Source organism: Phaseolus vulgaris, chromosome 8, assembly GCF_000499845.2.
Source record: "Phaseolus vulgaris cultivar G19833 chromosome 8, P. vulgaris v2.0, whole genome shotgun sequence".
NCBI lineage: Eukaryota > Viridiplantae > Streptophyta > Magnoliopsida > Fabales > Fabaceae > Phaseolus > Phaseolus vulgaris.
In genome coordinates this window covers 62647387-62661674 of record NC_023752.2, presented here as the reverse complement: position 1 = coordinate 62661674, position 14288 = coordinate 62647387, and the positions used below count along the sequence as shown (strand labels likewise).

The following is a 14288-nucleotide window of genomic DNA, read 5'->3' as shown; positions in this document are numbered from 1 at the left end:
CTGCATTTTTCTCTTGTAATGCACAAATGTGGTGTATAGATCATACTATGTGTTATAACAAAAATGATGTATACTAATGACAGAACAACACACAATATTAAAGAGAGATCTATGAATAATGACATTAATCATATGATGATTTACATTAACATCTTTCTTAAAGGTTATATATGTGCAACTCTTTTTCATTTGCATATTTTTTAATTTATTAGTTTTTATTTAGTAAGGGATAACACAAGAAAAAATAGATTAAAAGGGTGAAAACGAAGAATTAATTTATAAAATAACAATTTAAACGAAATCTATACACCTTTATACGAATTTTAGCGTTAAAAAAATAATAAAATGACAAATATTCTTATCATTGAAGTATTTTTTTTTTAATTTTAAAGAAAGTGTAAAACCAAAAATTCTAAAATATTTGCATATAACTAATTTAAATAAACAAAAAGTAGAAGTTATTTATTTTTAGAAAAAAGAATAAATTAAAGTGATATTTGGACATGCAATTTGAGGCAGTAAAAGCTGCAACGGATAGAGTTGAATTGAGCACTTGAGTTTAGCGATGTGGGATGTGTCTATGATCTATGTAAGAGTTTGGCATTGGTAGTTATTTTGGGGAAAAGATGGTATCGTTGTTTTGGAACTCAGCAATGGTGAGAGGCAGAGATGAAGTGTATGTAGCTGCAATGCCTCTAAGGGCTACAAAGGGACCACCCCAGTTGCTTCTGTCTGCTGCTTACTCCCTCAATTTCTGGGATTTGCAGCATTTCATGGTCATCATCAAACCTTCTTCACCTTCTCAGGTCAATTTCCTTTCTTCTTCGTATTTTCATTTCCTTCCTAGTACTCAGTAATTACCCTTCAATTCATGAGATGAATGTTATTCATATTTAATAATTTCCTTGCTGATTGATATGTTATTATTATTATTCAAATGGGTTTTCATCTCATAGTATATTTCAAACTTTGAACATTGCAAAGTCTCACTTTTTTCAAAATAAAATTGAACCTGTTATGGAATGGGTTGTAACCAAGAGAAGGATATCTCCGAGGTTGGTCGGTTTACCTTTCTTCACTTCAATTCAAATGATCTCTTCTTCGTACTCTTCTCGCTCCTCTACTACTTGTCTTCGTGATATCCGGATTCGGATAGTAACTGCAAAAGACGTTCCGACATTCAAGTAAGACTTTGGTGTTTGAGACTCGATTCTATTATTACTGAATGATGATCTACCTGATTCTTGGAATCTCTGTTTATTTATATGATATCATGAGTCCTTTGTTATTGGGCCGGATTAAAGATATGGTTCGTGGTTAAGAATGTGTTATCTAGTGCTTGATCATTATTAATCTCATTATTCCTTTTTGGATGTGATGGTTTCGGTCAAAGTATTGGGCTTTCGGGCTTTCACTCAGTCGTACGGACCAACCGGTACAAAACCAGTCTTTTGTAGTTTGTTTAATTTGATTTACTGCTTATTGGGAATAGAAACATTGGCTTCTTTTTGTTTCAGTAATTTAATATCACCAATGACTGCCATTTTGTTCAAGCTTGAGTTCTAAGCTAGTCACAAAAATGATAATGCCTTTTCAGGTTCTGGTGTTTGATTTTCAGCCCAAAGATCCCGAAGATTTATATGTGGCTTTAGCAGCTATGTATGGTAGAGCAGTGCCAGGTGAGATTAGTTACCTAGATTACAAGTCAATTATTGGATTTAAAAGTTTGCATACCATATGGAACTCTCAATTAGGCCCTTTTGTGTTATTGCTGCTATTCTAGATTGTGACTGCAGTTGGGCAATCATATAAAAAAAATCACAATCTGAATATCTTAACGATGATGAAAGATGTTGTTATCTGAATATATGAACTTTTATGTTATTTATATAGTTTCCTTGTAGCCTCTGTTATCATCAGTGAAAGCATATGATCAAATCTGCTGTCATAGCATTTCAGAGGAAAATTTTCAATGTGCTGTTGCTATTGTGGGAGCTTCAGCATCAAGAATTTGATTCCTGGTGCATTTAGTTCTTCTAAGATGACATTATGATGCCAACCTTTTGTCATAGCAAACTTGACCATTTTGGACCGATTTATTTGTGACAGCTTTTTGAACTTTCTGATTGGATTTTATCTCCATAAATGTTGTTATATTACCTTAATAAAATCATGAACTCTGTTCTATTCCTAGGTGTTGTTCTGGCGAGGAAGTTACAAAAGTTGCCAAAAAACAAATGCTGGCTTGTTGGATATTCAACTGAGGATGCAGTGGAAAAAGCAAGAGAATTCAACAAAAAATGGGAAACTGATTTGAGAATTGGCCTGCACGATTGTCGCGATTATACCAACAGTAAGAATTTATTCAGTGATGGACCTTATGTTGTATATGCCCTTTTGTGGAAAGAACTTTTAGCTGCCCTGCATGTTTGCATAATTACTACTTTAGTACTCTATCTATCTTGGAAATCATGAATTATATTTGTTCTTACTATGGACTAGACTGAATATCTCATAGCGAGTATCTGATAATCTTCTGCTGCTATTCGTCTGTTAGACTCAGGTATTTGCAAAGATATTTCGACGCTAGTCAGTTTCATTATGAAATTGTGTTAAACTTATATGATCGATTTACAAATTCTATCATGCAGTATTGTTTACTATATTGTTGTTTACTATATTGGTTTTGTTTAATTTTACCATGAGGTATTGAACTTTTGTGGTGAATTCAAAGGTTTGGTTAAGCAACTCACTGGTGAAAAAGATGTGCTGGAACGTCTGAGAAACATTGGTGGTTAGAGGGAATTCATTGTCTTGCTAGATGATCAAAGCTATGCTTTCAACTTTTTCTTATCACCTTCATTGCTTCACTTGGAATGATTAAACAGTAAACATTAAACCCTAAACATTATTTGAGTTCTAAAGAAATAATACCTATTCATTTGTAGATAACTTAGAGTGGTGATAGATTATGAGAACTATCACGTTGTGGTTGTTGTATTATAGTTAAATATACTGTACCAGAGAATGACAATATTTATCTTGAACTTCATTTTGTAAAATGAATGAAATCTACACTTCAATGTTAAAATAATATGATGACTTAATAAAGTTGCAATCAATTATCCACAAATGTGGGCCATTTTAATTATTGGGTTTCTTTTGCTTTAAGCGCCCCTGTTTCACACATGCACCTCTCGGTACAAATAATTTAAATTAGAGAAACCGTGGCCCATCTTGCTGGCGCGGCAGTTTTACTGTTTGACACCCCTTCTTTTCATTTAAAATCCCCATCCCCGCGCTTCACTATTTGCACTACACTTTCAATATATACACCACTTTTACCAAATAAACCTGAGTCTATTCTGCTGGTCCAGTAGTTTTCCTATTCGCCATAGTCAAATTAATATCCACACCACCTCTTACCTAAATATTTTTAAAATTTGGAATAATTGTATGTTTAGGGTTTAGGGTTACTTTACTCAATATTCCTTCTTTATAAAAACATAAAATCCAAAAGAATATAAATATAGAAAAAGTCCATCTCACACTAACACCTACTCAAATAGTTTAATCTTAGAATTGTGTAAACCTGATTTATGAAAATATGTAGATAAAAATTCAAAAAATTCTCTTCATGCATTTTGTTTATATTTGTCGAAAAAAATAATATTTTAATAAATCACACTTATTTTACATATTTAATTAAACATAGTCGTTGTAGAGTTGTTAATACTTTTTCTACATATAATCGACTTCTGAAACTCAAATCTAATTTGCTTATCATCTTCTTAATTTTTTCATAATTTTTTACAATAAACTATAGTAACGACTTCATCTCTTTATTTTTATTTTACATAAATTTTTTTATTCATGTTCGTAACGTGACTTTGTTTCTGACATGAGTATATTAAAAATCTCTTATTATCTAAAGTTGTGTGATAAAAGTATAATATATAACTCAAGAATAAATATGTTTTTAGAACATGATCCAATAGTTTTCCTGCAAAGATTTTCCACAGTAGTTGTTTTTTGAAAAGTAAGAAAGTCATAGCATTAACTTTTCGACTTGGTGTTTGATAGAGAATAGACTTACTAATGCTTACTTAAACTCAGTTTAATAGTCAAGCCACGGGTACTATACTATTTAGTCAACATCTCGTGCTTTTACTTCAATATATTATATTTCCTACACATTCTTATAACTTTATTAATCTTTATATTATTATTACAGAAAAATATTCAGGATTAATAAAGTGGTTAATTATATCTTAACATATACTTTTTTTAATATTTAAATTCCATATAAAACAATCAATCTCCAGATCGAACAAAAAACTATTACACAACTTACAAAGAAAATCAAAATTATGGATGAAAACTGAATTTTGGATTCAAGTTTGTCCAACTTCCATGATATTTCTTCTTGTCACTTTCAATCTTTAAATGGTATGTTTTTCTTTATTTTTATGCTGAGTTTTATTCTGTTTTGATTTTTATGTCGATCAATGATAAAGTGAGACATGTACTAATATATAGTAAAAAAGGTTAAAATGTTTGAATGATTGAGAATCAATGATAAAGTGAGACATGTACTAATATATAGTAAAAAAGGTTAAAATGTTCGAATGATTGAGAAGACTTAATGACTCTTTTAATATAAACACAATTTGTAAATTCACAATTAACCGTCATTAAGTCAGTTTAGTGATAAGTCGTGATTAAGGTATGATTGACCACTCTTTTGGATCCACGAGCAAGTCCATGAAAACTGAGATCCATCCAAAATGTATAAATATCATAGGAGACTCAGCGTCAAAAGTAATTTTTCTATCTCGACTCACCTGCACATTGTACTCAGACTAACTTGATCGTCAGAGTGCCTTTGCAGATTCCTCCACTCATCTCTGTGAAAGGAAGAATCGATTGAAGACCATCGCACTTGAAGACCATGAAGACGAGGAAAAAAAAAAATCACTATAGAAGGAACTCAACCTTATAAGAACATGATAAATTAGGATGATGGTAATTGTTTTAATTAGGTTCAAAATGATAATCATATCTTATCATTTAATTCAAATTTGAATTCAATCCTATCAAAATTTAAAACAAGTAAACAAAATTTAAAAAACATTAATATAAAGTCGGATTGGAACTATTCTAAGCATAATTAAAAAAAATCAGATTTAGTTTTAAATTAAAGTCCAAATGAACTTTATATAGCAAATAGTAGGGTGAAGTTAAGTTATGATAATCTATGTTGATAAATTAATACATGTAATTAATTAAAATACATCCTAATCTTAACCAATTAAACAAAGAACTTCATAAGTTGTATCAAAATCAATAAAAAATTCCAATGAGTGTTCTTAAATTAAAGGTGACCGACACTTCTTTAAACAGTGTTCATAATGTTTTTTGTGTGTTTTAAATGCAATTCACAGGCTGTAAGTCGTATAAAGGACAACCTTTTCCTCTTTTATCAATTTTTTAGTCAGACTTGTGCTAAACCATACCAATCACCTTAATTATTTTGAAAAAAAATATATTAATAATTTTTTTAAATAAAAATTTAATAATTATACAATTTGACATCTCGGTTAGTTTCAAATCCATTATTCATTACTTTCTTTCTAAAATCATGTTGTCTTAGAATTTTTAGTTTAATTTGTTGGTGTTAATGTAATCTTTTTATTGAAATTTTATATCTCGTTTTATATTTCTTTTGTGCTGTGTGTTTACATTTTGTTTTTAGAAATTTTATTTCCACTTTTTTTAAAGGATAAGTAAGTAAATATATCTTATTTGAATTTTTTTTTTTAAACTTATTTTTAGGTGTTAATATTTTGTTGTGTGCATGTAATATGTACACAAAAAGTTTTGTTTTATGGAGTATGATGAAGAGTGTTTTGTTTTTTTCATTTTTAAGTGGTGATGATTGTTTATGGTGATTGTTTTTGGTGGTTGGTGATGAACATTGATAATTGGGATAAAGCTTATAGTTACAAACCTAAAAAAATAACTTAAAAGGTGAAAAAATGGAATTTAAAGCTAAAAAAAATATGTTTTCGTAAACGTTAAATATAACGATTTTTTTTGTCAACTTTCACACATGTGGATGAAGAAGAATGAAAATGTTATAACTGAAAAAACAAAAATATACCACTGAAGATAAATAAGTGGATGCAGCAACTACTGATGTTATTTAAAAATGTAAGTTTATGACTCATTTAAATTTTTTAAAATGATTAAAATAACTTTTTTACTATTAATATGAAGGTGCAAGACAAATATATGGAGGTTGAGGAAGAATTTGGCTTACATTTAAGCTTACCAATGTTTTAAAAATCAATAATTTTTCTAAATACACCCCAGTGAGGGGCCACACATCTAAAAATTAAAATCAGAGTTGGTATGGATTATAACACAATATTATGACGTTGCTGTGAAGAAGAAGCACGTTGGTGTTGTATATATTTAATATTTAATATTTAAAAAGTCTTAATTGTAATTTGGTAGCTAATAAAGTAGATATTTTTTAAATATAAAAATATATTATAAGCGCAACAATTCAAAGATAATCCAATAAAGTATATTAGTCAATGAGAAATATCCATAAAGTTTAACCAAAGTCATTATTTATCACCTAATAAGAACAATCCTTGATTTCCATTATTATCTACGAAAATTGATTTTAATGTTTTATATTATTGGTGTATTTATTAAGTTACATTACCACATTAAAATTATATTCATTATCGTTATTGTACTAATATTTTTTTTTATCAGCAATAAATAATGAAAAAAAATTATTACATTCAAACAGAAGATTAACAAGACTAATCAGTGGTCAATCATTAGGTAATACACTTCTAATCATGATCTAAATCCCTAATCCGATTCAATGATAATAATATAAATAGGCACAAATTTCAAGAATCAGATACGTCACCATCCAGTATCGAACATCGAAATCCCACTTGAGTGTTGGAGTGCCTTTTGTAGGTATCATCCAGAGTGTGGAGTTCACGAAGACGAGGAATATAGTAACTAAAGGAGAGCACGAAGGTCGCTTTGAGAAGAGGAAAGAAAGAGTAGACCGACCGAGAAGGAAAAACAATCATTCTCTTGACTCCAACCCGTTTGAGAAAAATTACAATTTTAAAACAAACCAATAAATTAATCTCATATGTAAATTTGTATCTCAATAATAATGTAAAAAAAAAATATACATATATATATATATATATATATATATACTTCTCATATATATATATATAGTTTGAAGATATTAATGAAAATGAAAAAATGATCTTACATATATGTATAAGTTGGAAAATTAAACAAGACCATTGTGAATTTTATAGAAAGGGTTGGTTGAATAGAAAAGCATAAAGATTGACTGATTCAACAAAAAATATTAGCCCTTATCTTAAAATATTGTTTTGGTGCCAGAATCATGCAACCTAGCTACCCACTATTTCAACACTATAATAGGTGACGTTTATAAAGGTTAAGTAGGTAACTGTCAATTTACACCATTTTTCTTCCTCATATTATCATACGTGTAATTTAATTTCGTTAAACATTCAATAAAATGCATCTATAAAACCTTTTAATTTCACACTAATTTCATTTTTTTCTTATATTTTAAAAAATATTTCATTAATATACTCATTAACCATCAATAAATTATATATATTTTCGTGTGTTATACATGCAACAAATCTACTTTTTTCTTGACAGCCCTTAATTGTTAAGCAGCTACAATAATCACTACTATATAAAAAAATATGTAATCTAATTCTAGTATTATTTTCTCATTTTCAGTCATCTATTAATATTTGGATTACACCTTAATCTAGTTAATGAGTAATTTTCACTTCACTAAAAGATTAAATTATATAAAAAATTTAAACACGTGTAATATTTCTAAAATATCCTTGACGATATTTATAATTCTCTTTATTTTTCAAATTCAAATTTCCTTTGAAATTAACCATGTTAAAAAATAAATGGGGCAGGTTTGCCTTTTTTTTATGTATATTAACATGACAAACAATAAAAAACATTGAAATACACCAATGTGTTTTAACCTGTAAAAAAATATTAAGCTTACTTTTAATATACTTCATATCCCACTAAGAAAATCAAGTGGTAGTAGGAGAATTTAGATAGTTTTACTCCACTGTCTTATTAGTTTTTTTCTCCTTTTTTAACTCTCTAAATATTTATGATAGGTCCATGTTAAACATACGTATCTGTCACCGACACTCGTAGGAGATACATCAGTGAAGTGTTCAATTTAAAAAATATTTGTTAAATTTTTGATAATACGATTCTAACACAATTCTAAAAAAGAGAAATATATTAATTTTTTAAAAATTTAAATTTATTGTAAATTTTTTTATTATAATTATAAAAATAAAGAACAAATCATTTTGAACAAGATGAAAAACATCTTTCTACTTAAAAAAAAGAACTAAAACATATTTATATACATAAATATATCATATATTCTAAAAATTATACGTATTTTTATATTTGTGTTCGTGATCGTATTCGTGTATATCACTGTGTTCGTATCTGTGTTTGTAACTATGTCCATCGTATAAATGTTAGCGTCTATATTAGACATTGAAATATTTTTCTCTCATCAATTATTCTAAAATTTGTAGACACTCGATCGAATTTATCTGACGCGATCATCTTATCCTGTTACTAAAAATCAAAATCACGATATTTTATTGAAAGTAAAAGCAAATAACATTAGGTCTGAAAGATATTTTTCTGAATTTCGAAGATTACCTACGACCAAAACTGGTCACAACAAACACAGGAATTAAAAAACTTCCAAGCCGCCAAAGAAAATCATAAGAAAACAAAAACGGAAAGAGAATAACTCAGAGAATGGTGTAGGAAAAACAAAACAACAAAAGCTTCTTTAACTCACCATCCCAACCCAACAACCATCGATATTATTTTACACATGTAGTGGAAGATGTTACTGTCAGAGAACAAATTTCAATGAAGTGTGTCTGAGAAAGACATCTATGTTTAATAACCAGAGGAACTTGGAGTGAAATTGATGTTCCCTACCACAAATACTTATAAATTTGAAAAAGGAAACTTTTCATCCCAATTTAACTGACAAATTCATTGGTTTTTCATTAAAATAAGAATATAATGGAAGTTGGCAGAGCCAAGCTTCACCCACCTAACACCAACTTCAATATTCCAAGCTAATCTGCCCAAAAAGTTGGAATACATGTAACACTTTTTGCAGTATAAAAAGGTACCACCTTATAGTTAAGATCATCACCTTCCACCAACTAGTGCAGTGTAGTAGTGGTGATTCTTGATTACACTACAGTACTGTATTAGTAAACTAGCACTTGCTACAATGGTTGCTATTGAAATCCCAACACTGGTGCTGCCAAATTCCTCTTCCCAGCAGAGGGTGCCTGTGGTTGGAATGGGGTCTGCACCAGATTTCACTTGTAAGAAAGACACAAAAGATGCCATCATTGAGGCCATAAAGCAGGGCTACAGACACTTTGACACTGCTGCTGCTTATGGCTCTGAGCAAGCTCTTGGAGAAGCCCTCAAAGAAGCAGTTCAACTTGGTCTTGTCTCTCGTCAAGATCTCTTTGTCACTTCCAAACTTTGGGTCACTGATAATCACCCTCATCTTGTTGTTTCAGCCTTGTGCAAATCACTTAGGTATGCGAACCTCATCTTATAAACCGGTTTTATAAAGTTGAATTAGACTTAAATACATTTTTTAATAGGTTATCAGAATCATTTCAAATCTATTTTAATAATGATTTATTAGGTTTATCAGGTTATTAAGTTACACTTAAAAGTTTATTTCTTAATATTTTATAACAAACATTATATAAAAGCTCTTATGTAATTATAACAAAAGTTTATATACGTAATTCAACTAGTAACTTGTTTTGCTTCAGATTAACATGCTTTTCAAATAACTTTACCAACACTAACTTTTTGGTTTGCAGAACTCTTCAACTAGAGTATCTTGATCTCTATCTCATTCACTGGCCCATCAGTTCTCAGCCGGGGAAATTCTCATTTCCAATTGAGGTTGAAGATCTCTTGCCTTTTGATGTGAAGGGTGTGTGGGAAGCCATGGAAGAGTGCCAAAAACTTGGTCTCACACGAGCCATTGGTGTGAGCAACTTTTCTGTGAAGAAACTTGAGAAATTGTTGTCTGTTGCTACCATCCGTCCTGTGGTGAATCAAGTAATAATCTTGTTTGTGTTGTTTTTGTTTATGTGAAATGGTTCTTGATAAGATGAATTAATGTTTATTTGTAATTCAACAACTATTTCAGGTGGAGATGAATCTTGCATGGCAACAGAAGAAGCTGAGAGAGTTCTGCAGTGCAAATGGGATAGTGATAACTGCATTCTCTCCTCTGAGGAAAGGTGCAAGCAAGGGTCCAAATGAAGTGATGGAGAATGATGTTCTGAAAGAGATTGCAGATGCTCATGGAAAGTCCATAGCTCAAATTTGTCTGAGATGGTTGTATGAAGAAGGAGTGACTTTCGTGCCTAAGAGCTACGATAAGGGAAGGATGAATCAAAATCTGCAGATATTTAACTGGACATTGACAGAGAAAGATCATGAGAAAATAAGTGAAATATATCAGAATCGTTTGATCAATGGACCCACAAAACCCCAACTCAATGATCTTTGGGATGATGAAATATAAACTACAACTCTCAGACGTTGAATTTGTCTTCGATTGGAATTTAAACTTCATGTTGCTTTTGAACTTTGAATGAACTTTTGTCATTTTGTTTTCTGAAGAAATGAAACTATATATGGACTCATTTCTACATAATATGTTTTTCTTTTTCTCAAATGTATTCTCATTCTACTAAAATACAATTATACATTTGAAAAAAATGTTGTGATGGATTTAAAAATAAATAAATAATAAAAAATAAATTTAGAATTAAATAATATAAAAGAATTAAAATAATAATATTGAGATTTATAGTATAAAAAATTAAGTTTTGAAGGTTAATAGGTTTATGAGAGTAAAATACAATATATGGGTAAGTGGTAAAGCCTATTATAAATAAATTATTACTAAATTAATATTATATTATTACTTTTCAACCATTCACGTCCCTACAAATATCACCTTGTAAACAGTGACGAGTAAAATAATGGTTGACTCATAAGTAATTGTTTCATTGGTTTAGGAAAGTAAATAATAAATAAATAAATAGATAGTAGGTATATTACAAGAAAATTATTAAATAAAAATTAATTTTAAATATTAAAATAATTAAGTATTATTTGATTAAATTAAAAATATTTTATAAATTAAAAAATTATTGATATTTAAAGTACTTTTTACTATTAATAAAAATATTTTATAAAATAATTTTTATATTAATATTTAATCATTATCTACTAAAGTTTTAACTACTTAATATTTTATATTTTAAATTAGTTCTTATTAATTTTTTAAAAATTAATTTAAAATTTAAAATATTAATCACTAAAACTTAAATAATTAATTTAAATATAAATTTAAAAATCATTTTATAATAACCTTTATATGTCTTTGTCATAAAACAACGTGTTTTTGAAAAAACTATTGAAAAGCTGAAATTTTTGTATGGAGCTGTGTGCTCAGAGAAGATTAACTTTGAATTTATTTAAATATCGAACCGAAAGTTCATCTACAAAATATTTTTTTTATGCTAAAGTTAGAGATTATATAAAAAATATATAGAGTTACTATGAGTGATGACATTATAATACTTTGATTGAGATCTTTTTATTATTATTGAATTTTTTATCATAAATATATAATAAAATAATAAACTCGAATTCTTATCTTCGAATATATTAAAAATAAAATGAATTTATTCTATGTGATGGAGTTGTTATTATAATATTTTATTTAATGATGCAAAAACTTTTAAAACTTATCGAGACATAACACAGTAAAGCTTGACCAGCAGAAAGAGTTATTAACATTTGACTAATAATAACTTGTGTTTGATAACAATTTTTTTTTCTTTGAATTTACCAAATGAAGAATTAATATGTTTTTGTTAGACAAAAAGAATAGAAATTAGTGGTATAATTACATAAAATTAATCAATATTCAATTACTTTTAAAAAAAGAGAACTAAATAAGTTAAAAACTAATAAAAAATTATTTTTTATTAATCTAAAATGATTAATAATAATGATGAATATGAACATTATCAACCTTATCATATGACCGAACAATTTTCAAGAACTTAGTCAACTTTTGAGGCCCCATGAACATTGAATTCTTAACAAAAATCTTGAATAGCTATAGGAAAAAGAAACTCCTAAAAAAAAAACACGAAAATCAAGACAATAAAATATGAAAAATAAAAAATATCTATAATTTATATAATTAATTACTCATAATTTATATTTTAAACTCAAATTATTATTATTTAAAATAAATTTACATAATTAAATATAATATAATATGAAAAAATAATATTTAATAAATAAAACTAAACGTTAAATAAATTTATGTTAAAAAATATAATTATTAATTAATTATAATAATTAATAAAAATTATAATTATAAATAACAATAAAAAATAAAACAAACGTGTGACTATTATAAAATATAATAAATAACTGCTATTACTTGAGTTTAATCTGATAAAAGTTGTGATAAACTAATATAATATAATATATTAATACACCAATGCTTTAGCTTTTATAGATGTGATATAACTTTTACAGTGTTTTGCTTTAACACTTTATTTATACTTTTAATAATTTATACATATTCAGAATTCTTTTATACTTTTAATGTGATCTGAAATATGATAATTTGTAAATAATTATATCTCTCATCTGTTTAGCACAGATACTGATACGATACGAATACAGACACAGAGATACATATAATATCTAAAATGAAGGATATAGGGATACAAATCTATATATCATATAATTTTGAATTATATAAATTCAAAATAAATATTTATGTGCAAAAGTATGTTTTAGATTCTTTTGACAACAGTAGGAAGATATTTTTCATGACTGGTTCAAAAGAATTTGTTTCTTATTTTTATAATCATAATAAAAATTTATAAAATAAATTTGAGTTTTTAGAAAATTATTGTATTTATACATTTTAAAATTGTGTTAGAACCGTGCTAGAATTTTCAAAAATTCAACAAATATTTTTTGAATTGAACACTTCACCGATGAGTATCCTATGAGTACGAGTGTCGACACCGATACATGTGTCTGACATGGATACGTCATTTAAAAGAAGTGTCTAAGTCTCGTAGTCTATGATATTAAATTAAATATGTTGAAGATATTAACGAAACAGAACAAGAATTAAAAACAAATACACATACGATGAAAATTATTGCTATATTAAATTAAATGCAAGTTCAATAACCATCTTCGTATTTAAAGGTGATAATTTTTTTTAAAACAAAAGAAAATAAAAATATATAAGAAATAGTTCCAAAAATCGTTGTCATAAGTGGTAAAAGAAATTCTAAAGCATGTGCATCACTTTGACTGGCAAATGTTGACTCCAAATTTCTTCTTCAACAGGTTCACTCACTAAATCAAAAATGTATTTGAATAAATGCTACAATCCAATTTTTTCCATCTGCTCTATAAATGTGTGGAAATTTCAGCAATTACTGTTTAAAATGCACGTGTCATTGTTAGAGAGAGTAAATTCTTTAAAATGACATAATATTTATATTTTACTGTTTAAATATATAAATATTAAAAAATAATAATTAGAGATGTAGTACCAGAAAATTATGAAATAGAAACAAATTTTAGAGAAAAAAAATAATTAGTAGAGATTGAGATTTTCTTTTTTAGTTTCTAAATTAATTTCTGAGTTAGATAGTTTCTAAATTGTTAATTAGTTACTAAAGTTTTAACTACCAATTACTTTAGATTCTAAATCTGGTAGCAAAATTTTTGGTAGCTAGATACCAATTTAGAAACTATTTAATAATAATAGAAATTAATTTAAAAATTAAAATATTTTTTTTTAATATTAATTTTTACTTAATGATTTTTTTTTTTAGTGTGTGATGTAATATTCATTTGATCCTATATTTGATCTTTTACGCATTTAACACATGAGTGCCACCAAAGTTGTAATGTTGTATGATTCATCATGCTTTGATAACACGTAATGAACTCATAAAAAAAGATGAATCATGAACTGAACTTGCTGAGACAGATTCAAAGAATCATGTAAAAGCTTA

The 14288-nt window shown here is 27.5% G+C and overlaps 2 protein-coding genes across 2 annotated transcripts; both read left to right on the top strand.

The window, feature by feature from the left end:
• Positions 1-492: 492 nt before the first annotated feature.
• On the top strand, positions 493-3094 carry LOC137826525 (uncharacterized). Its single transcript, XM_068632515.1, has 4 exons — positions 493-806; positions 1598-1679; positions 2195-2353; positions 2735-3094. Exons 1-4 carry the CDS (start codon positions 627-629, stop codon positions 2797-2799), a joined length of 486 nt encoding a protein of 161 aa, XP_068488616.1. The 5' UTR covers positions 493-626; the 3' UTR covers positions 2800-3094.
• Positions 3095-9302: 6208 nt separating this feature from the next.
• LOC137826452 (NAD(P)H-dependent 6'-deoxychalcone synthase-like) lies at positions 9303-10870 on the top strand. Its single transcript, XM_068632420.1, has 3 exons — positions 9303-9723; positions 10020-10263; positions 10355-10870. Exons 1-3 carry the CDS (start codon positions 9404-9406, stop codon positions 10733-10735), a joined length of 945 nt encoding a protein of 314 aa, XP_068488521.1. The 5' UTR covers positions 9303-9403; the 3' UTR covers positions 10736-10870.
• Positions 10871-14288: the final 3418 nt, after the last annotated feature.